The following is a 23955-nucleotide window of genomic DNA, read 5'->3' as shown; positions in this document are numbered from 1 at the left end:
TGTCAATATGAAAGGTTTTGTAACTTGGTCCAGAAGTCTTTTCTCTTATTCTAAACAATAGAACAGAAATTACTCAAAAAACTAGTGAATTATACAAGAAATAGACAGGATAATACCTTTACAAACAAACAAACAAAAAAGTAATTATACTGTCAAGTAAGGTCCAAAAGCCCAAGTGATTATGAATATTTCTAAAAAAAAATTCTGAACAGTCCATGAAAAGTAAAAATACCAGAGACTGAAAGTTTGGAAAAATACACAAATATCTGACAGTTTAAGCAAAACACACAGATTTTTCTGGAAAATTGCCAATCAATTTTACAAGCATTTGATTAGGAAGAATGTTCTAATGATGAATTCCAGATAACTTCAATTGTAAGTGAAGGATTCTTATTCTTTAAAAGTACTTATACAGTGGTGTCTTCATAACCCCATTAGCTGAAGGTATTTGAGCAAGCCACAAGTGGTATTAGATGTTGGCTAACTTTAAATTATGTCCCTCTATTCTTCCAGGCTCAAAGAAATTTCTTTACCGCCAGTCTTTTCTCTTCTGTACTCTGAGGCAGGGACTGTTTAGTGACTCCCGCATTGATTTATGTATTAACATCAACAACTATTTTGAAATGTGTATATATGTGATTTTATTTCTCTAGCTGAGAGGCCCAAGTATACTTTTGACTTCTCAGAAGAAGAAGATGATGCTGATGATGATGATGATGCCAACAATAATAATGATTTGGATGAGCTTAAAGTAAAAGCCTCTCCAGTTACAAATGACAGAGAGGAGGAGTTTGTTCCCTCAGACAGCTTAGAAAAAGATGAATATGACTTCTCCCCAGCCAAATCAAAGCCATCTCCAGAGTAAGTACTGTAACTCAGCAGTGTTTCTTAACTAATAATCTTTTTGAATGCAGAAGTTTCTGAACAAAACTGAGGAACATCAAGCTGTTGTTCTTCTACATGTACACTATAAAATAATATTTACACATTTCTGAGGAGGAATGAAAGCACGTGTTATCTCAGCCTTGCAATTGACCTATGTAGGGGCAAACATGACTTACCAAAGTATGGTACACTGCCAGTAATATCATCTGATAAATACGTTTTTTACAGCTGTCTGTTTTCCATCTTGTGCCAGTCTGGTATATAGCACTATTGAAAAAAAAAAAAGAATTCTGTTAATTTTATATGCCTGAAGTTCATGACTGAATGGTGCTTTTAGGGGTTTGACTGCTGCAAGCGTATATAAAAATGCTAAAAATACTTTATAGTGCTAAATCAGCAATTTAATCTCATGGGTATTATCTACATACTTCAATATATAGTTAATGCAACTCACGTAATTTATTTTTCCTGTTCGGAAGTAGGAAAACATCTCAAGATAAGAAAAATCAAGATTTTGGGAACATCTTCTCTTTTCCATCTTACTCGCAGAAACGAGATGATGGTGAGCTTGTTTTCACTGATCTAATGGCAATATATTAGGGAGTTTATTTGGTATACACAAACATCACACAGTTGTTATAAAATAACAATGTCCAGATTTACAAAGGGGGAAGGGGAAGGAGGTTCTGATCCTTAGAGAAATAAAGCTTGTATCACAGGAGAGAAAGCTGTAGCCTAGCTTTAGTATCAGCAGCACTTTTTTGAGGTTGACTATAATTAGTATTCATGACTTAAAATATGCAGTGAATCAATCTTACTCTAAATCTACTCTGGATTGTAGATACAACAAAATTGGATAGTGATGAAGAGGATTCTGCTCCTGTTTTCTCATCATCTTTTAACCCCAAACAAACAGAGAAAATTACAAGTAAAACAGTAGCTGCTAAAAAGGGTACGTATAGGATTGCCCTGTAAGCCATCCATTTATTTGAAACTGATCTCCTCCCACCTTTGTGTTGTCTTTTCACATTTTCAAAGTGGGGACTGCATTCCTTTATTTTAAACTTGGTGAAATTCAGTGTAGGGTATGAACTTTTTCCAGCTTCTTAATGATATCTGTTTCTTTCTGGCTAGCAGAGTGTCAAAAGTTAATACTTTCCACATATGGAGTTTAAGTCCAGCCTTTGATTAGTTTAACTAAAGGAAGGTTTTTACCCTCAGGGAATAAGTGAAACAAGATGACCTTGGGGTTGAAGGTAGTCTTCTGTAAGGGATCTAACGTACTTTCATAGGAAGGAGAGCAAGTGCAAAGAAGGAATCTCCAAGAAATATTTACATCCTAAGCAGGTGTCGTGGTTTAACCCCAGCCAGTAATTTTCTTATTGCTCTGACTACTTAGGGCAATGTTGGTTTGTCACTTGTTGGTGCTACTTTTAAGAGAAAGACTTGCACTTGTTTCTAAATGTGTGCTAAAGCATATGCTAGACACCATTGTTACTGTGAAATGTAACGGTTTTTATTATCCAATAGTGGTTTTAAACAGGTTATAAAATAGAGTTCTTAGTAGATGATAGACTGGGGATTTTATTACTTTCAGATCTTTGCCTTTCTTCCTTTATGTCTTTCAGATAATTTTGGTTTTTCTTGCTGCTTTATCTTCTGTCCTCCAAAAGCATTTTTATGTAGTGCCATGGCCTTTGTTTTTTAAAACTTCTTTCAACCATTTTGCAGGTTAACTTAATGTATTCTTCCCCTAGTAGCAGTTAAGAAATCCATAGATATGCCCCCTCCCTGCTTTTTCTGAAGTTCGTTTTCACTGAGATAGATTGACAAAAAAGGATGTTACAGACTCAAGCTCCTGCAGTGATTATGGGGGAAGTTGTCCTGCAGTTAAACTACCGTGAAGGCAAAAATGTCACAAACGGCAAGCCCTCTCTGTAAACACTGTAATGTATCCAAACATGTTTAAACTATCCAACCTGGAGAAATTGTGTTGCTGCTTTAGTTACTGGTAACCTGTTTTGTGCTCAGAAAGATTGAAAGTATTTAATCAAAACCACTGGAACTTACTTAATGCACTGATACACCTGAAAGTATGACAGAGGAAACCTGTTTATTCCACATAGTTTTAGCATAAAAGCTGAACTATGTTTTCCCCAATGCAGAAACAGCTCATCTTGTTTTAATCTGCCATTTATGCTGTAATTGAAGTATCTAATAGAATTTAATACTTCTAACCAATACATGAATTTACCATATTTAATATCTGTATTCTAACAGCAAAACCAGATGTGCCCCCTAAACCTAAAAGAGCTCCCAAGGCCAAGAAGGTGGAAACTGTAAACTCTGACTCAGATTCAGAATTTGGAATTCCAAAGAAGACTGCAGCACCCAAAGGTAAGAGTTTTGGTGCTGTGCTGCTCAACACGCAAATCTGTGCTCTCTGTAGCACAGGTTCGTAGTAATTTTTATAAGGAAGCAGGACTAGTGTCTCCAAAGTTAGAACCACACTGATTTATTAGTCAATTTATCACTAGTAGATTACTGAGCTGTGTGCGTTCTCTGTGATAAATACAGTGCACTGACTTTTCCTGAAAAACAATGTCTGACCTTCACTTTTGGAAATGTGCTTAATACCCCACCTCCCCCCCTCTTTTTTTTTTTTTTTGTTCATCAGTTCTACTGGATACTACTTATTTTCTTTGAGCTTTTTACATGATAGTAAAATCTGGTAGTAATTTTAGTAGTGATTTCTGGCTTTTAAACCAAATTTTTGGTATCCCAGTTCTCAGTTGTCAGAGTCCTCAGAACACAGCACATCAAGCAGTGTAATCCAAGGAGTCTGTAAAGGATGTGCCAGTGCTGACAGTTGATCTTAACAGTAAATCTCCTAAATAGTAGAGGTGAATTAATGCTGTGTAGTCAGTACAGGTGAGTGAGGGCTTGTAGTACGTGAAAAGTCTGGAAGTCATTGATCTAATGAAGTCTGTCCCTGTCTTGAACCAACACTTGAATTGAAATGGTGACTCTAGAGAAAGTGCAAAAGATTCAAAAGTGAGAAAATAAGATACTGTATTTTGCTGCTGCTGTGAAGAAGGATGAATTGTAAAGGATGCTTGAACCTTAACATGTAGCAATGTTTAAGTGATTTCACTAGGCTTTTTTTCAGTTTGCTTAAGTCTGGAGTTTTAGTTTTTAAAAAAGAAAAAGAAAACAAAGTTATATTGCAGTCTCTCACCTAGGTAAAGGTAGAGGGGCAAAGAAAAGGAAAGCATCTAGTTCAGAAAATGAAGGTGACTACAACCCTGGGAAGAAAACACCTAAGTCAACACCAAGCAAGGTCAGTTCCAGATATGCTCTTTTCGCCTTGTAAAGGGAACCTAATAGATTACTTTTATATAAAGGTACATGTTCTTACTGTATAGATTGCTAACGTGAGATATGGGGATGAGGTTTGTTTAGAAATTACATGTTAGATAAGCTTTCCTTCAACTGTGAATATTAAAAGGGAAAAAGTACACAGCATCATAACTGATTTGTCATTTCTTTTCCAAAGAAATCCAAGAAGGCTGCTTTTGACCAGGATTCCGATGTGGAAATCTTTCAGTCAGGCTTTGCCTCTGAAACTGCCCCAAAGCCACGGACAGGCCGGGCTAGAAAAGAAGTGAAATATTTTGCAGAGTCGGATGAAGATGATGATTTTGATATGTTTAATTAAGTGCCCAAAGAGCACACAAATGTTTTCCAACAAATATCTTGTGTTGTCCTTTTGTCCCTTCTGTCGCAAACTTTTGTACATTTGACTTCTTTTATGTGATAATGTAATTGATGGTTTTTATTATTGTGTGTAGGCATTTTAACATTTGTTCTTACACCTACAAGTTTTATGCTCTTTTTTACTCATTGAAATGTCATGTATTTGTCTGACTGGCTTGTAGAGATGTTCTAGACAGCTGTGCTAAAGCACATTTTAATTGTCATGGTTGCAAACAGCAAACCTGCTTTTTGAAATGAAGTTTAAACATTAAAAAATGGAAAACTACTCTGTGTGTGTGTGTGTGTGTGTAACGTTTGCACTAGAGTGACTACTCCACAACTGGCTTTTTTTAAAATAAATATATTTTATTCTTTGCCAGGAGACTCCATGGAAAAAGGTAAACAGTATATGAACATAGAAAGCATTGTTAAACAATCTTAATGTACAAACAGAGCCAGTGAAAGTACATCACAGACTTGCTAGAATATATATAAAAAAAAAAAATCCACTAGTGCTTTAAATGAAACCTAAGAAACTGACACTTTAAATCTGTTAACCATTCTACCACAGTTTTCACTCTGCTTCATGGTGATTTAACAAGGCCAAGGCGGCAGATTCTCTCCTTATGTTCCTAGAAGTCCTAGCTGTACTTCCCTAGCATGTGGAAGGCTGGATAACCCAGCTAATTCCCAGCAGTCAAATCTTAACGGAAATACCTTAGACTCACTGATTCAGAAGCTGTAAATGAGTCTGCTGGTTATCATCCCATGAAGCTTCCCTAATGGCTTGTGGACAAGTAAACAAAAACATGGTAACACTAAAGACTGTTTGTGCCTTGGAGGCTATCATTAACTGCAGAAGTGTAGTAGTTAATGGTGTAGCTAGGTCACCAGCCAGGTAAGAAACCACTTCTTTGAATTTTAAAGTGACATTAACAGTAGAACAAATGACATCTGAATAACTGATCTGGCAGTTAATGCTGCTACTGCTGTCTTTTCTGCTAGTGCAGTGACTTTTTGTATACTTTTTACAAGGAAGGAGATGCAAACTGAGGGCATCAAAGCCAAGTTTTCATATTAAACTAAAACAGATGGTCCTTTAAACTTCCTTTCCTGGATGAGTACAGTAGTCCATTTCATCTGGTTGGTGTCTTGATAGTTTTAGGTATGAGAGACAAAGGGAAAGCACCAAACATCCAGTATGGAAAGTACAGCCATACATTTGTATCTACAAAGTCATCAGAAATGCAACCAGAATTTAACATTTGAGATCTGTCTTGTCACCATGCAGTCTTGAATGCTCAGAGGAGAAAACAGAAGCTTAACTTTTTTTTTTTTTTTTTGCATGAAATGGCTGATTTGGAGTTTCAAAAGTTTTGCATTTTCTAGTTTTAAGAGTTTAAACAGCAAGGAGTATATATCGATACATATGAAAATTTCTTGGTCCTTGTTCAGTTTTCATCTATATATATACATATATAGATATATATTAAGTCCAGAAACTTAAGCAGCAGTAAAAATGTTTTTCTTGCTTTTCATCCCTGTACGTAAGGTATTAGGAATGTCTGAAGTAGCTGGAAAATGTCTTATTCCACCATAGGGGATTGACTGACACTGCTGTTATCCACTGAACTAGGTGAGATACTAGGACTGTGTTCTGCAGTATTTCCATTTGAGGTTGGTGTCAGTGGTTCATGTCCTTCAGAGTTCTCCAACATTTCCTGAATGAGAGGTGGCATGGATCCAGGAATTTCCATTTTCAATGTAATGACACGTTCTGCACCTTGAAAGAGAAAACAAAAAGTCCTTCCCATTATAGTGTGATTCCTACAATTTCCTTTTGGTTAATATCATCAGTAGTCATTTCAGAATACGTTACTTGAACAGATTTGGTATCTCCTCCTATACTTCTTGCATACAAAATGATGTCAACGAACTACTTCATTCATTACAAATAAGAAGGAGTTAGATGCATACTTTACTTAACAAATTCATTTAAAATTACAACATAGCAACTGATATTCCAATACAGGTAAACTGGATGAACTGATGCTTTTCATAGAGGAACCAAAATGATATTAAATTGCACTGAAAAATTAAACTGTAATTATGTAGATGTCTTCTTATAAATTGGAATATACTTCATGGTTTTAAATCCGTACTGGATCTAGAAAGACTAAATGACAAAAATTCCAAACATTCTGGCTGATTTATGTGAAATAGCCGAGGCGAATAGCTGTAAGAGAACTGCAGTGATGTAAAGCAGAACATTTCCTTCCCATATAGAAAGCTGAAGTAAGATTTAGAACTTAGCAAACCACTGTTTCATAGAAGGAACAAATTCAGGCAAAAGGATACTGGGCTTATGGAGCTGTCTTCTGTAGCTTTCAGACATCCTCTGTTGTGCCAATTAACCACACAAGTGCACAGAAATGCTGATCCTGTTTATGTCTGACTTAACTGTTCACTGTTTGGCCTTGTCAATTCTAACAAAACACCAGCTATTTTTAGATAGAGATGGCGTTGCAGGCTAATGTGCGTAGGAATAAACAAAATTACTACATCAATCCTGACTACACAAACTGTGAGCCAGCAACTAATGCCAGGTAAGAGGAAAAAAACCCGAACAACACAAAGCCACCCAATAGTGCCTGCTAAGGTGCACTAAGGCTTCTTGAACGTGACAGGCATACAGGGATGACTGTACAGAGAGGCAGACAAGTCACAGTTCACTCGTGACATGTACATGACATCAACCCAGTGCTCTGAGGAAGCCCTGTGCTTTGTTAGCATGCAGAGACATATGGTGTGAGTGGTGGCCTGTGTTTAAAAACTGTCTAGGAATGTGCCTGACATAGAGCAGTTGCCTCTAAGCAGTTCCCTCAGCAATTAGTAAATTACTACAACTATGGGAATCCTTAAATGCTGGATGGAAGAAAAGAACGTGAAAAGAAAGGTTGTTACTGAGAAATGCCTGATCTGTAAAGTGGGAGAGTTCAGCTGCTGTGGCTGCTCTATACTGCTGCCTCTACTGCTTACAGCATTAGGCAACCCATATTCAGCAAGCCCTGACGTGGCAGCAGTAATGCTAATGCAACTTCAATACATACAGCATTTTGTTGCAAACAAATGATACAGCTGAAAGACTGAGTGTCAGTTAATAAACATAAAGAGACAGGAGTATTTTGGAACTGCATCTCAAGTAAAGTGAGGGCATATGCTAAAGATTCTACTCCACACTGAGGCATGAACGTGCTTTACATATTTTGCTGCTGGTGTCAAAAAGACTTCTTTTATCAGGACGACATCAGGAAATTTATAGCTATAAATCTCAGTGTTCAAATATCTAGCATAACAAGTTACGTAGGATTCCTGATCATCTTAAAATCTGAGTGATGGAATAGAAACCTGTGCTTTTTAAATGTGAAGGGAGGCAAGAAAAGCCAACAAAATTAAACAGAAAACAGTCTGGCTATATTCTCCTTATCTGTGCTGCTGCAGTGCACATGCCGGAGAGAGCAGCCATGGTGGTAACCCTGGACTGGAAGGGAGTGTTTATGTTCCTGCCTTAATTCATGAGCTTCAAAAACAATCTACAAAGGCAACGACCAACTTGACAAGCAAATGCTGGTTAAAAAAGTCTCTCAAATAAGACTTCTGTTAGAAACAAAAGGACAAACTCTGTTATTGTAAAGAAATTATTGCAGAATTATGCTGAAAGCTTCTCTAAAATCCAGTCTATAGCTACATAGGTGCCTGTACATACAAGCTCATGTGCTTGCTTTATCAATCAAATCTGTAGCTGAGTAAACACAGTCAGAAAGAACTGCAGCAACCACAGTACCAAAGAACAGCAGCAGTTTAGATGCTCTGTAACCAGGCTGGTACATCTCTGATATAGCTCCTCTACAGTCCACTTCTACCATCAGAACAGCTGCCTGGCCTCCCCTCTGGGGCTGTACGCCTGGTGAGGGACAACGTGCCAAACAGGGAACCCCTCGGATTAAATGAAAGCTTTAGAGAATTTATGTGACAGTGCTTAGACTGTGTGTGTGTTTCACATGATCAAGCAATCGCATGTGAGACTACACAAAGCGTTAAACTGAAATTGCTCCATGTGTAAGCAAGGTTAGTTTGGATCAGAGGTGCTGAATCTCCAAAATCCTGGATAAAATCTGTTCTAAACCTTCTGCATGTCAGACTACAGTCAGGGGAAATTTGGATGGACACATGCTCTCTGCTGTATGCAAACAGACTTCGGTTTTTGAAGGCCATTAGTACAGACAGCTAAGTACATGCTGACCCGCACCCCCCTGTAAACATTAAGAAAGGTTTCATTCAGGGCTTTATCTTGTCTTAAAATGACCAACAAAGAGTTCATGCTAATGATTTGCTAACCTGCTTACACCTAAACATCATTTTCACTCGAGTTGCACCAAGAATGTAGCACTGTGTGCCTGAAGTATCATCACCAAAGTAAACAGAGGAGTTATGTAAAGAAAAGAAGGGTCACGAGTACCTTTCCTAGATGTATTAAAAAAATAATAACCCAAGTCTCTAGGCCTGTTTCCTCTGACATGTAACACTGACACTATTGCTGAGTTATTGGGAGACACTGTACCTTTTGCACTGATGCTACGAAGATCTGTGATTTTCATTAAGATCTTTGGGAACATATGAGGCTTGTTGGGTCGTCTCTTTCGGATATAGATTTTCAGTGCTTCAAGCAATGGTTCCTGAAGCTTATCCACTTTCACTGGTTCTTCAAGGTCCTGGCGATCTGTAGAGAAGGACCATAGCACTTGTGTTATTTTAAATATTTATCTTTATACAAACTCCAAGTCACAGAAGCTCCTCCATGTGCTTGAGTAGAACTCCACGAATTTCATCTCCTGCTCCACCTATGACCCACACTCTGCAGTGAGTATTCCAGAGGAAGAGGATAAACCATGGCTTTCTAAAACTTAGATTCATTTTTCCTTGGAAAGGTGTGGACCACCTTGAGTGGTCCAGAATTTTTTGCTCTTGTACTGCCCTCTGCAAGGGGAAAACACCTTGCTGCAAATGATTTCTGTACAAGAAAGAGGGACATTTTACAGGGGCATGTAGTGACAGGACAAGGGGGAATGGCTTTAAACTGACAGGGGAGATTCAGATTAGACATTAGAAAAAGTTCTTCCCTGTGAGGGTGCTGAGGCCCTGGCTCAGGATGCCCAGAGAAGCTGTGGCTGCCCCTTCCCTGGCAGTGTTCAAGGCCAGGTCGAATGGGGCTTTGAGCAACCTGGTCTAGTGGAAGGTGTCCCTGCCCATGGCAGGGGGTTGGAACTACCTTTAGGCCCTTCCAACCCAAACTGTTCTATGATCCCATGATATTTCAGAATTAATTTTGTATGCATCACTGATAACCTACATAGGTACATAAAGAGATTGCAGCTAATTTAGGTTTTGTTTCAATATTAAACCGAAGTGAATTACCATCAGGTATCAGCAGATGGCAGTGCTAGCTTGAGTGACAGCAAACGTCACCCATAAACCAAGACACACCAGTCACCTGTTACCGGGCCCCATCAATGCTTTTGAGAAGGGTTATGGTTAGAGACACATAAAAACGAAAAGTTTTGTACTAAAGGGCCACTGTCAACAAAGACTGACTCTGGTTTTCTTAGACATCCTCTAGTAGCACCCAGTTTGTATTTCACCAAAATGGACAACTAAACACAACTCTGGTGTGTTGCCAGGCCAGAGCTTGCAAAGGAGGAAGAGCAAGACAAGGCAGTTAAAATAACAGAAATTCACAAAGGGTTTTGTAAATGATCTGAGGAGTTGCTTCTTGTATTCTAAACTCATGGTTTTACCTGATTTTACTTGAAGATGTCCCTTTCACATTGCCATCAGCCCACCCCAATCATGTCATCAGTGCCAGTATGAGTTTTGAACTATAATCTACTTTTGTCTAAAGAAACTTATCCCCAATGACTTCTGTGTCAGTGCAATTATACCCACATGCATGCAATTGTAGTTGTAAGTAAAAGCTGCGTAACAAGCACTTTGCCGTAACAAAGGTCATTCATACAGTACCCATATACTGCTTACAGAAAAAAGCAGCAGGATGTAGCCTAAAGTCCTTCATCAGGCAAATAATAGGATCAGTTGCTTGACAGAATGATTTGATGCATTTAAAAACATATAAATAATAAACCAAATAACTATCATCAATGAAAAAAAAAACTTCTAGTGTTAAGTGATTTATAAAATATATATAATATTACTACCTCTATATATTATGTAGATTTAGTAAAGGAAAGCAAAACAAGTAAAACATCAACAAAGTTATTATTGTGTCTGTCCTTATGAAATGCATCCCTGTTCACGTATACAATACCTCCGCAGATTAAGCAGATGGCACTAAGGAGACCCGTTTCTGTGTCATCCATTTCCAAAGGCAGGAGCTGGTTGGCAAACGTGAATACGAGATCAGTCAGTGGGCCAAATCCGGCATTGTGCATCTGAGTTCGGTTTAGGGTAAGGCCATCTGAAAAGGTCATGGTGTCTTGTTCTGGTGTGTATCTTGTGCAAATTCTAAGGATCTGTGGAAGGACAAGAAAAGAAGAAATCTGAAGAATTTAATCCAAGGAGATCTGTTGCATTTCCACGATGCGGCAAACAACCCACAGAACTGCAGTACATCACATCAAAACAACCCAAAATCAAACGCCAGCTTGTTTAGTTCCAGTAGCACAAAAGCTTTCTGGTAAAACATAAATGCACTCGACTGATTATGGATGTTTTTTATAACAGAAATTTAAGAACAGGAATTTTCCTCATAGTTATGAAATATCCAGAACTTCCAAGCAATTCTCACCACTTTGGTCACCAACATTACCACAACATTCACATAAACGGCATGCCATATACACTGAGCTATACAATGTTATTGCACTGCTGATCTGATCCAGCAGGATCATGGAAGTGCCTCCCCTTTGAACATACACGTATCTCATTAATTTGGGGATCAATTCTGCATTGCAGTGCTTCTCTGCTTCTCTGGGTCGTGTCTTTGGAAAGGACGAAGTGTCTCTGCAATACCTTGTGTGAGTGTGGGCAGCTGTGAGCTGGTGAGAAACACCTAACTTCTGCTTGCTTTCTTGAGGGACAGCAAACAGGAGAACATCCCCTGTGAACACAACCCCGCAGTGAGTGCTCCACAGAGAGCAGTGCAAAGCCCTCCAGCTCCCTGGAAGCTGCAGTTACGGTCTCCATGAGCGTTGCTGCTCTTGCCAGCGTGGGAGCTTGCACCTAAACCTCCACACAGCAGCCTGAGGAGCTGGCTCAGCTTTTCTGCTCTGATGGTTGTTAGTTCCGTGCGCTGTAACCTCCTCACCAGCCCGTCGGCCTCCAGCTCAAGGCTCTGGTGCTTCCCCCATCCCTGGGCAGGGCGCACACCCTGTCTGCCTGGTACAGTGTCCCTTCCCATGGCCAACAGCATCATTCACTCCCATGCAAGCCCAGGCAGTGGTGGTTTTGGCAAGTGTGCTTGAATGCCGACAGCCACCCAGCACTCACCCCAGATGAAAGAGCATTCAACGGGAGGACGGGGATTCACACCTCTAACTGGACATGGAGGAATGCAAACCACATGAATAAAACACCAAGGATGCTCTGCATTTTGTTATCAAATGCCTCTGGGATAACTGAGTCAAAGGTTCTGTCACAGTGGAGGTGGCAGTGCGGACAGCCACAGCTGAGTTCAGAGCAAACCCAGGCTGTGTCCCATGACGGACTCTATGGTGGGGGCTCATTTGTACAGCTGCCATTAATGAACACTGCCTTAATGACCACATAAGAGATGTCCATCCTGTTGACATAGTTCTGTTATATATATCAATGCTTAACGTGTACACTAATCAGAGGTGGGAGAAGGGTTATACCTAAAACAAAACCAAAACAAGCCTCGCTGACCAGCTGAGCTGGCTGCAGCTTTATTTTTTCAGGTTTGACTGTATTCATTTCCCATGCAGCCATCCTACTTGGTTTTAAAGATTTGACACCAAAGATTTACACTAATGTAAGTGAGCACAGAGAGCATCTTCATTATTCCTATGGCTGCTGAGACTCCGGGACAGAGGCCCCAGTGCTTGGCAGCTGACAAGTCTGGGCTTGGTTCTCCCACTTTCATCACTGCCTGGCAACGGTGCTCCAAATAAGCAGAGAGGAGAATGGGGAGGACGTGGCCCGTAAGAGACCTACAGGGAAGCTATTTCTCATCTTAAATTCCTTGGTAAGAGGCTTAATAGGGTGCATTTCTGCAGAAAGCTCTTCAACTATTTTCTATCTCAGCAACAATCTTATCTCCCATTGTGGGCATACACTGGAGTGCTGAGGATCTGTGTGGTTGGACAGGCATGCTTCATATCCTTCCCCTACCCCTCAGTTGGAATAAGCTCTTGAAATTACTTGAGTCAATGAACAAGAGAAGCACAAATACAAACACACGGCACTCAAATTCTTCACTGACCACAAATACCCCACAAATATAGAATCACAGAATCATAGAAAAGTTAGGGTTGCAAAGGACCTTAAGATGATCAAGTTCCAACCCCCCTGCCATGGGCAGGGACACCTCACACTAAATCATATCACCCAAGGCCTCATCCAACCTGGTGTTGAACACCGCCAGGGATGGAGCATTCACAACCTCCCTGGGCAACCCATTCCAGTGCCTCACCACCCTCACAGGAAAGAATTTCTTCCTTACATCCAATCTAAACATCCCCTGTTTAAGTTTTAACCCGTTACCCCTTGTCCTGTCACTACAGTCCCTAATGAAGAGTCCCTCTCCAGCATCCCTATAGGCCCCCTTCAGATACTGGAAGGCTGCTATGAGGTCTCCACACAGCCTTCTCTTCTCCAGGCTGAACAGCCCCAACTTTCTCAGCCTGTCTTCATACGGGAGGTGCTCCAGTCCCCTGATCATCCTCGTGGCCTTCCTCTGGACTTGTTCCAACAGTTCCATGTCCTTTTTATGTTGAGGACACCAGAACTGCACACAATACTCCAGGTGAGGTCTCACAAGAGCAGAGTAGAGGGGCAGGATCACCTCCTTCGACCTGCTGGTCACGCTCCTTTTGATGCAGCCCAGGATACGGTTGGCTTTCTGGGCTGCCAGTGCACACTGCCAGCTCATGTTCATTTTCTTATCAACCAACACCCCCAAGTCCTTCTCCGCAGGGCTGCTCTGAATCTCTTCTCTGCCCAACCTGTAGCTGTGCCTGGGATTGCTCCGACCCAGGTGTAGGACCTTGCACTCGGCATGCTTAAAGTCCGTGAGGTTGGCATCAGCCCACCTCACAAGCGTGTCAAGGTCCCTCTGGATGGCATTCCTTCCCTCCAGAGTATCAACCGAACCACACAGCTTGGTGTCATCGGCAAACTTGCTGATTTTAAAAGCCTGCTGGTATCTCCAAAGGTTTTATGTAAGAGTATTTCAGGATAAGTAGCAGAAATTAAGGTTATAAAGGACAGCAACCCATCAATAAGAGAAAGTAGGCTTACCAATAAGAGAACTTATCTTACCAATAAGAGAACTTACCAGTAAGAGAACAGCAGGTTCTCTCCCCTAAAGTTTGCTGCTTGTTATCCTTTTAAATCACTAAAAGGATTGCACAGAAATGAGAAGAAACAATGCAGAGTTTGTTGTTTTCAAGAAAAGCAAGGTTTTAAAACTGCGAATTTACGAGAAACCCAAGGGCTGCTTGTCTACTTCTGTAATGGCATGCAAGAGAAACTGGAGCACAGCTCTTCCCATCTGAAGTCTGCACATAACGTAGCTGCCTTCCAATAGGTCTGTGACCTGTGCTCATCAGTTATGCAACTTTTGGAGGAACAAGGCTCTGTACTCCTTAAGTGGCATGATTTTTCCTTTGCTCAGGTGGGAAGAAAGGCAGCCCCTTTTACTCTGGTGCTATTTTAATTGATAAGCCTTAGCAATGAGAGTCCCACCCTCCGGGACCCACAGCTCAACAAATCATCAAAGCAGAACTTGGAGATAAATTGGGCAACACCATGGTGTTTGGCAGATACGGTTCTCCACATCCTCCCTCTGAGAGCAAGTCTGGGTACCAGATACTCCCAGCCCAGGAGGACTGGGGTGCCCTGAAGCAGTCACCCTAACCAGCCTGGAGGCCGAACATGCTTCTCCTGACACACAACAGGCCACTGCTCCCTTCCCATGCTCACAGCCCTATGCTGTAAGGCCCATTCTGGGTGTTCATGCTTAGGGGTGCTCAGACCTCCCAAATCACCGCCCTCCCATGGCTAACAGAGAGCAAGTGCTCTTGGCTGGATCCTCATTGGGAATGGGTTTGGTTACTCAGCCCACAGCGCCTGTGGGCATGCACAGAAAGGCTTCCACACCCAACTGCTGCACCGGCCTTCAAGCAGAGGAGCCTGCAGTGGTTCCACTGGGCACTGGCACAGTTGAAGTCCAACTATGTGCTTTCTGCAATGCACTTTGGCCAACTGCAGCAATGGGGTCTCAGGTTCCTCCTGCATTCCCTCCGACATTATCCCACAACACACTGTTATTAAACTCGGAGACAGACGATTTGAAAAGCTGGGTTTGTTTTTTTTAGGAGTTGTCCTTCATCAAGGTCTGTGTAACACCATGGATATTGCCAAGCTGCTGCTAAACCCTTCTTGGGCAAGCTTCCAGTGTCAAAGTGAAGCTGATTTCAGGCTCATATTCACTGAGGAACATGTGGGAAACGTCAGCACTTCGAAATAAGAAATCACGGTATCTTTCTGGGTTTTAAACTGAACTCTAATGTCCTCAGTGTTGTTTAGGTTTTGTAACCAAGCCAAGTGTTTTAGTTGTAACTCTGCTCTTAAATGCCACTTACAGCTGTAAATAAGGTTCTTGCCCATGATTAAAGGACCCTTTGTTTTAAGGAATATTTATATCTTGAAGCATCTGGGGTTCCTACGAGCCAGTTATAAAGTGCAACGCAAAAACCCTGCAGGTTGCACAAAACCAAAATCATCCACAAAGTTGCTACCATAGAATTGTTACTCATTTTAAACAGGTTAGTTAAGGCAAGCTGGGCTTTGTTATTTAGAGCCCTGTTAGACATTAGCTGCCTTAGCTGCCTGGGACAGTTTCCCCCAGAGGAGAAACCCAAGCAGGTGACTGAAACAATGAACAAACCTCCCCATACGTGCTGCCGTACCCCATCAGCATGAGTTGTTCCGCACACACAAACGCCTTTGCAGCATTAATGCGTGGGGTTTTACAACAGAAAGCAAAAATGATGCTATTAAGGATTAGTTTTCAGGAACTTCTCAGGCTTTTATCCATAGGATTTAGGACAGGCTGGACCCTGGACTCTTTCCACATTCATTTTGCTAGAAAAAATGAGAAAAAGATGAGAAAAAGATGAGAAAAAGATGAGAAAAGCAAGTGCAGCTGCCGGAGGGACCCTGCACAACAGGGGCTATATTACTCCGAAGGTAACCTCCCACTACCCACCCCAATAAAGAGACAGGATGTTGTAGGATCCTGAGCAATTACAAAATTAGGGTATGGGATTTTCCAGCAGCTAGAGAGCCAGCGCATGGCAGCAAGAAACAGGGGGCAGCAGCTTAAGGGCTAAAGTTTCAGTTTGGATGTGCAGATTGTGGCTATATCCTGACTCCTCCCCACCATTTCTGGGTAGTTTCTGTATTAACCATTTGTTACTGGTTACAACAGCAAAGCACAAAGTATTCCTGTCAGGTACCTCTGGCAGAAGATGTCTGAGGAAGCACCACAGCTTATTGATTACTGTATGCCTTTCAGTGTAAGGGGGACGTAACTATGTCTTATCAGGACAGAGCTGCCGATGACAGGCATGCAATTGGTAATGGATGGCCTTGCCCCATGGAGGGACCACACACAGTTAACAATGTGATGGGCAAGTCTGAATGGGAGCCTGTAGGAAGGGGACAATGAGAGGTGACTCTTAAGCACGGCAGCGAAACCTCAATCTTCCCTTTTTTTTATAGGCGAAAGAACGATATCCCTTCCCCCCTCCCACCCCTCTTCCTCTTTCATCAATGTCCTCTAGATGTAATTCTTCAAAACAGCTTTTGACAGAAACAAGAGGAAGAGGTCACAGCAGTTAGCATTCTTCTCAACATGATCCTGTTTGAAGCAATGCACTAATGCACTTTTAGAAATTCAAAGATTAATTACTTCAAATTCCCTAGTTAAAACTCCTGTATCATGCCAAAAAATGTATCTATAGTCACCATTCTACAACAGGCTTCTTGGCCATGCTTGTCTCAATGAAGGCCTGAATGCTTGTGCTCAGAAGAAAGCATTTTAAATATGTTTTAAACATGTTGAAAATATTGTTTTTTTTTGCTGAAAGTTACTGCTATGACCGATAACACAAAACATATTTGCCACTAAAAGCCTGAAGACCTCTATAGACAACCTGAGATCCCAGAGGGCTCCTCTGAAGGTCAGCATGACAGAAACAACAGCAGGCAAAGGGAGGGAAGACACCTTGCCTTGACATAGTGGAGAAAAACTCCAAGACCACCTGCATCATTCCCTGCTGCAGGTTGTATGCTTGCCTGCTTAAAACTGAACTACATTTAGCCAAAATCTGCACAGAGTCCACTACAGCATCCACAGGTGCCTGCAGCGCTGGTGAAAGCAGGGGGATCTGTGCCTGCTAGGCCCCAGCACACCACTTTCCCCTCTACAACCTCCCAAAACCTCACTCTCAAGATTTGTACCTTGTTCCTTGAATTAACTCATGACCACATATAACATTCCTAAAATGTTATATGGTGTACCATCTTTCTAGGTATCCTTTATATACAGCATTAAGTTTTGGAGGGAGGAAGAAGGAGGAAAGAAAAAGAATCAGATGCCTCTTCAGTTAACACTGTTAACACAATATGCGAGCTTTTCTAAAGCTGCACAGATTTCACTTTAGTGCCACAATACCAAAATGTGCTCTTCTTGCAACTGTACTGAAATCTACAGACCATAGATTTAGCTCACACTTACTGTTTTGGTTCATACTTAATTTGAAAGCTATGCTCATCCCATATAACACACATCTGTAGAGCTACCAGAGTCCACTTGTGACCGTACCAGACTATCCAATAAACTCAATTTTACAATCATAAGGCCAGGGCAGTACTTGACCTCTTTGCCAATTACAGTAAAAAAGAAGGCTACAGAATACATTAGTAGCATAACAATGATGTTAAAAACACGTACCAGTATATCCAGGCAGGCGGCTTTAAGGAGAGTTATCTGGTCTGCAATGGTCAAACTTGTGAAGCCTGGCAATCGCTTTGCAAATTCCACTATTTTAATAATGCACTTTGTTGCAAGTTCACTGAATTTGTCCCAAAGCCCAAGGTCCAGTCGAACCCGATGATCTGCGCTGGAGTTCTGGAAAGACAGACAGAAGGCACCATAAATCAACAATGTCTCTTTCAGTGAAGGGTTTTCAAGGGAAAGAAACTGAGTACTGCTTCCAGAAGTACTTTCTATTAACATTCCAGGCATTTTCTGCCGCTTGCTGTTGGGATGATGCTGGTCTTAAACTTGAATTAATCGCCTGAAAATTCCTTGGATATTTCTCTGTTACTTATGATTGCAGAGGCCATCTGTACAAGGAATACAAATGAACTTAAACATTTCCAAATGCCACTATCATTACTCTTCCCTGCCATTATATAATAAGTTCATTGAGAGAGACAATTTACAGTTGTACCCCAGAAAATAGAAATGAACAGTGGAACAAGAATATCAGGTCCTCATCTGGAAAAAGCAGCACAATATTTGGAATATAGTTTCACATACTTAAGGTCCTAGCAAATTAGTTCTACTTAATTTATCTGCTCTGTGGCTCTGCAAGAGTTCTACAGCTTTCTCAAGCTACAGTCTCCCATGAGTTAAAGAGCACTTCTTTACACGACATTAAGAAAAACACCATGTGCACTGATGAATGCTATATGCTCGTTTGATGATGCGTCCAACTTACACTCTACTGTTTGAAGTGTTACAAGGACATCCCAGCTGCATCTTTTGTTTCTGTATAGTCACGTATCTTAATCAAAAAGTCTGTAATTTGCTAGGCTGTGTAGCAAATTTGTGTTAATTCTGCGATTAAGCTCATGTTTTCATACATTCAGAATAACCCCTTGAAAGTGTTGAACATGTCAGCCAAGACCTGGCTTACTCAAAAGTTGCTGTGTTCTATTTCACGCTTGCTCAAGAAAAGACGGTGTCAAGGGGAGACCTGGTGAGTCGTTTTCAGTCCACCCATGATTCCAACGGGCTGACAAGAAACAGATAAGACAGCTCTGAAATACCTTGCCCTAGCATTCACTACGTTCCTGTTTTGCCAGCATTTGATCCAATGCTGTTCAGGATGCAGCCAGTGTGATGGCCTCTCCCACTATTTCATGAGCTGCCAAGTTTAGTGTGTGTTCTAGCTGCCTTCAGCATTCAGGCAATCTTCTCTTCATTGGAAGAGGAATTTTACCTGTCAAAATACGCTGGCAATGAATTTGCAAAAGCTGCTGAGCTGCAATGATATAAAAGCAGAGGCAGAGCTTCTCTCTTCCACTTCTCATCTCAGCTTGTTGACTAACCCAGAGGCAGGCATCTCCAAAGAAAGGCTCACCTTAAGTATTTAAGTACTCCAGATAGGTACTTAAGTCAGGGAAGGGAAAATCCCGTCAGATGGTGGCTTCCTCTGCAACTGTGATTAGCTGCCTAGTCTTAGTTGGTTGAAGTTAAAATGTTAAATAAACTTTAAAATAAAAGTTAAATAAGAGGAATCAACCTAAAAGTCTAACAGCCATCAAAAACCATCCCATTTACATAGATCGCACTTTCTTGGAGGGCACTTCTCTAGTGACTGCCACCATCACCACTGATGGTGAGGATGTCCCCCTGTCCTGGGTTCAGCAGTAGCAGTCATTTTTCTCCTCCTTGGTAGCTGGTGCAGTGCAGTGTTTTGACTTTCGGCTTGGGAACAGTGCTGATAACAATGATGTTTTGGTTTGGCCAAGGACTTTGTGAGCCTCATGCTCTGCCAGGGAGGAGGGGAAGCTGTGAGGAAGCAGAGACAGGACACCTGACCCAAACTGACCAAAGAGGTATTCCATACCACAGCACGTCATGCCCAGGAGGTAACTGGGAGTTAGCCAGAAGGGCTGGGAGACTGCGGGGTTGGAGGAGGTATCGGTCGGTGCTTGGTCGGGCTGGGGGGGGGCGAGTTATCGGTTGGCTGGTGGTGAGGTGTTGTATTCTCTTCCCTTGTTATTTCCTTTATCATTGTTATTATTGGTGGTAGCAGCAGTGATTTGTGTTATACCTTAGTTACTAAACTGTTCTTATCTCAACCCGTGGAAGTTGCATTTTTTTCGATTCTCCTCTCCGTCTCTCCGGGAGTAGGGGGAGGGAAAGAAGGGGGAGAGTGAGTGAACGAGTTACCTGACTGGGTTTAAACCACGACACCCCCTCAGAAACCTTTGAAGCCATCAGCTTCCTTTGGTTCATGGCAAGCTCATGGGGTGAGCTCAGCTTGACTGTGGTCACCCCCTCCCTGGGCTGCCTTCACAGACACCACCACCACCACCATCAGTCATGAAGAGCAGAGTCCTGACAGGACCCAGGGGCACTGTCAGCCTGACATTCACCCTCACTTGCAGCAGGGCTGCAATTTGAGCCAGTAATAGTTACATTAGGCTCTTACTGCAAAAATAGATGCTAAACCATGCTGCACAGTTTGAAGGTGCATACATGCTCTTCCCTGCTCCCCCTCTTTTCAAGGGATTAAGAAATTAAATTCATCATTTCTATTTGCATTTTTATTCTGGAAACTTCTTTTCTTTTTTTTTTTTTTTCTTTCTTAATGATAGAAGAAAAGATGGGAGAAAATGTGTTTAAAATCCTGAACCTAAGGAACTGCCTTCAAAACGGTTCCAAACTAACAGGTTAACAGTCATTGTAATGCCCTTTGAAACATTTCTTTTGGCTACCAGAGTATGCATCCTTCAGATTTATTTTATTTCATCCTCAAGGACCTTGGTGAAATACAATACATTGGAGGAAAAATAAGATCAAGATGTGCAGTCATTCAGGCTGTAATTAAATTTAATAGGCAGTTTATCCAGTTCATAGAAAGATGGCATAGCGGAGAGCTACACAAAGCAGAGCCTAAAGCAGGAAATCATTTTACACTAGGGTATCCATCTGGAAAAAAAAGACGTTGCATGAAACCAGTAAGTGTGAATGAAATCTTCATCAGTATCATATGAGGTTACTTTATCACGCTGCAGTACTGGCAATGGGAAGTTTGACATGTCTTCCACTGAGAGTAATGCGCAACCGTCTTAACAAATGTAAATCTTACTTGGTATTACGCAAACTGAAGAGAAGGGGCAGTTAATAAAATACAAAATAACCAGGTGGTTTATTATGCCAGGTGCCAAATTCCTCAGCACTGAAGCTAATGTGGTTTACACATTATCATGGAGATGCTACAAATGGAGAGGCTTTTAACATTTTATCTGTTAATGAACCCAGTCACAAGCATCACAGAAAACAGCTATATTTTTAGTAGCATTTCTGAATATGTAAAAGCAAGCCTGACTCAATATCAATGCATAGAATCACAGAATCAGCTGGGCTGGAAAAGACTTTGAAGATCATACAGTCCAACAGTTCCCCCCAACACTGCCAGGGTCACCACTAAACCATGTCACCGAGGGCCTCATCTACATGGTTTTTGAACACTTCCAGCAACAGTGATTCCATCACTGCCCTGGGCAGCCTGTTCTAATGCCTGAGCACCCATTTGGTGAAGAAATTTTTCCTGATATCCAGTCTAAGATCTCATCATTCAATAAATACATTAATCAACACTGGCCCTGCTATATTGTACTTCCAGGAGACATTTGGTAGGTTGAAGTTCCCCATGAGAACAAGGGCTCACGATTGTTAAACTTCTCTCAGCTGTTTGAAGAACACTTCATCCATAGCTTCATCCCGGTTGGGTGGTCTGTAACAGACACCTACCGGGATATCCGCTTAGTTGGCCTTCCCACCGATCTTCACCCACAAACATTGAACCTTCTCACTCACAACACTGAGTTCAAGGCAGTCGATGCACTCCCTGGCATACAATGCACCCCCACCAGTCTTTCCTCACCTATCCTTCTGAAGAGCCTGTAGCCTTCCACTGCAGCACCCCAATTATGCAAGTCATCCCACTATGTTTCTGTGATGGAACTGTGTCATGATTTCCCTGCTGCACAATGGCTTCCAGCTCCTCCTGTTTGTTGCCCATGCTGTGGGCAACGGCACAGATACATTTAAGTTGCCCTGTGGATCTGGCCTCCAACAGTGTCATGCTACCCCAGCTCATTTCCAGAGAGCATGGTTTTCTGATGAAAGTCCCTTACCCCGGCCCCAGGGAGGCAGCACACCTTGCGAGTGGTCAGGTCCACATAGTGGGTCCTCTGTTCCCCTTAAGGTGGAGTCACCAATCACAACCACTCTTCTTTTTTACCTAGTAGAGTTGGTCCTGATATGAGGTGCTGACTCACCTGCTGTGACTCTTCCGACCTGGATGATCCCTTACCTGCTTCATCATCCTCCTCATTTTTCTGATCTTCAAGTACCAGGGCCTTGAATCTGTTGTCACCTTAGGAAGGTGACATAAGCTGTAATATGCTGTCTACTCGGAGGACTAACCTGTTTCCAACCACCCCTGTCTCCTAGGTACCCTCCATTTGCCTGGTAACAAGAGGATAGGGGATCCTTACTTTCTCTTGTTTTGGGATGGTACAGTACAGCTCCACCAGTCAATCTCCTCCTCAGATTCCCTCATGCTCCTTATCCTTTCCAATTCTTCCCATAGCTCTGCCATCACACAGAACAAAATCATCAACCTGGTCACATCTTGCACAGTTACCATCCAGCATCACTGACAGGCTCTGGCACTCACTACAGCCATACAACTTGATGAATGCATGCTTTTGAGGGACCCCTGTCTGGGTCGCCATGTCCTTCCTGGCCTCAAGAGAGGACTTTGTTTTCTTTGCCTTCTGCTGAGAAGATGACATCCTTGAGCACCTTCTCAGTGACCACTGACTGAGCCTACCTCTTCAGGTGCCAGGCTTCTGGACCCTTCCTGCTTGCCCTGCCTGTGTGTACTACCACAACATGCCCTGACTGCTGCGCATGCTCCTGGTCACTCATGCTCCCATGGGAGTGTTTTATCCCACAGGAGCAACCAGGAGTTGTCACTCTTGGTGCCCTAAGAGACAGCTGCTCAGTCAGCAGCACTGCCGGCTCCTGAGCCAGACCTGGCAAGGGCTTAGGGATGCTTTCGTGGCTCTGGTCATTGAGGAAAGAGACTGGACGCTGTGTTTTCCCCCTGCTCTGGTGCTGAAGGCATCCTCCCCAGAGCTACTCACCTCGGTAAATGCAGTAAAAACATTCAGCATGCACTAAAACTAAAATAAAATAAATACAGTAAAATAGGTTGAACAACAAAGCATGGGGTTAATAAAATACACGTTAGAAACAGAAACTCAGATGAAATTTGCCTGGGGACCACCTCTAACCATGCTGTGAAAAAGATGCAGATGCTATGATTTTTCCTGAATATTTTACTGAAGCAGTTTTTTGACTGTCTTTACCAGGAGCAGTCTTGCATGTTTTTCAGGCCTATGCACCAGTGCACATATGGTGGAACAATACTATAATACACTCCAGTGGCATCTTTATTAGTTGAAAAGCCCAACCTTGCTATGAAATCCAATTAAACAGCCATTTTTTGCCACATAAATTGATCCCATTTTTCCATCATTTTTGCTTTTTTCATTGCAGGCTGCTCTATCTCCACATTAACAATATGGGATGAGGTACTCACAGAAACATACACAGTAGCAGAATCCCTACCGTCTTTAAAATCCACTTTAGAAAGGAAACAAGGCTCACAGGGGAACTCTGCCCTAATCAGGAACACTTGCTATGCCTCTTTAGCAAAAGCAATGCACTCCAGCTCCAGCGAGTTCACCAAGGACCACAGCATGCATCTCTGCTTAGTCCCAGCCTCAGGAGATATATACATATATACACACAGATATGTATCCTGATATATATATATATGCAAAGGAATAGCCTGGAGAAGAGAAGGCTGTGTGGAGACCTCATAGCAGCCTTCCAGTATCTGAAGGGGGCCTATAGGGATGCTGGGGAGGAACTCTTCATTAGGGACTGTAGTGATAGGA

At 41.9% G+C, this 23955-nt stretch overlaps 2 protein-coding genes and 1 long non-coding RNA gene across 13 annotated transcripts in view; 2 read left to right on the top strand and 1 right to left on the bottom strand.

Annotated features, from left to right (window-relative positions):
• The window catches only part of TOP2B (DNA topoisomerase II beta), a 63525-nt gene extending 58598 nt beyond the window's left edge, over positions 1-4927 (top strand). The window contains exons 31-36 of one of the 3 annotated variants that reach the window (XM_062607209.1): positions 654-861; positions 1368-1447; positions 1727-1837; positions 3166-3282; positions 4128-4225; positions 4442-4927. In XM_062607209.1, the coding sequence (XP_062463193.1) occupies positions 654-861; positions 1368-1447; positions 1727-1837; positions 3166-3282; positions 4128-4225; positions 4442-4603 (776 nt within the window). In that variant the 3' untranslated portion in view covers positions 4604-4927. Of the gene's footprint in view, positions 1-653; positions 862-1361; positions 1448-1726; positions 1838-3165; positions 3283-4127; positions 4226-4441 lie in introns of all 3 variants that reach the window. The other 2 variants (XM_062607206.1, XM_062607207.1) reach the window with 2 other exon arrangements.
• The window catches only part of LOC134157824 (uncharacterized), a 308975-nt gene that overhangs the window by 65799 nt on the left and 219221 nt on the right, over positions 1-23955 (top strand). The window lies entirely within an intron of this gene.
• RARB (retinoic acid receptor beta) overlaps positions 4987-23955 on the bottom strand; it is a 329638-nt gene continuing 310669 nt past the window's right edge. For all 9 annotated transcript variants that reach the window (XM_062607210.1, XM_062607213.1, XM_062607211.1 and 6 more), the window contains 4 exons: positions 17915-18091; positions 11024-11228; positions 9263-9421; positions 4987-6424 (listed from right to left, as the gene is read on the bottom strand). In XM_062607210.1, coding sequence (XP_062463194.1) covers positions 6228-6424; positions 9263-9421; positions 11024-11228; positions 17915-18091 — 738 coding nt within the window. In that variant the 3' untranslated portion in view covers positions 4987-6227. The remainder of the gene's footprint in view (positions 6425-9262; positions 9422-11023; positions 11229-17914; positions 18092-23955) is intronic.

This window comes from Pezoporus occidentalis, unplaced genomic scaffold (genome assembly GCF_034315485.1).
Source record: "Pezoporus occidentalis ecotype Australia unplaced genomic scaffold, CSIRO_AGI_Poc_V1 ctg120, whole genome shotgun sequence".
NCBI classification, from domain to species: domain Eukaryota; kingdom Metazoa; phylum Chordata; class Aves; order Psittaciformes; family Psittacidae; genus Pezoporus; species Pezoporus occidentalis.
This window is presented reverse-complemented; position numbering and strand designations above follow the sequence as displayed.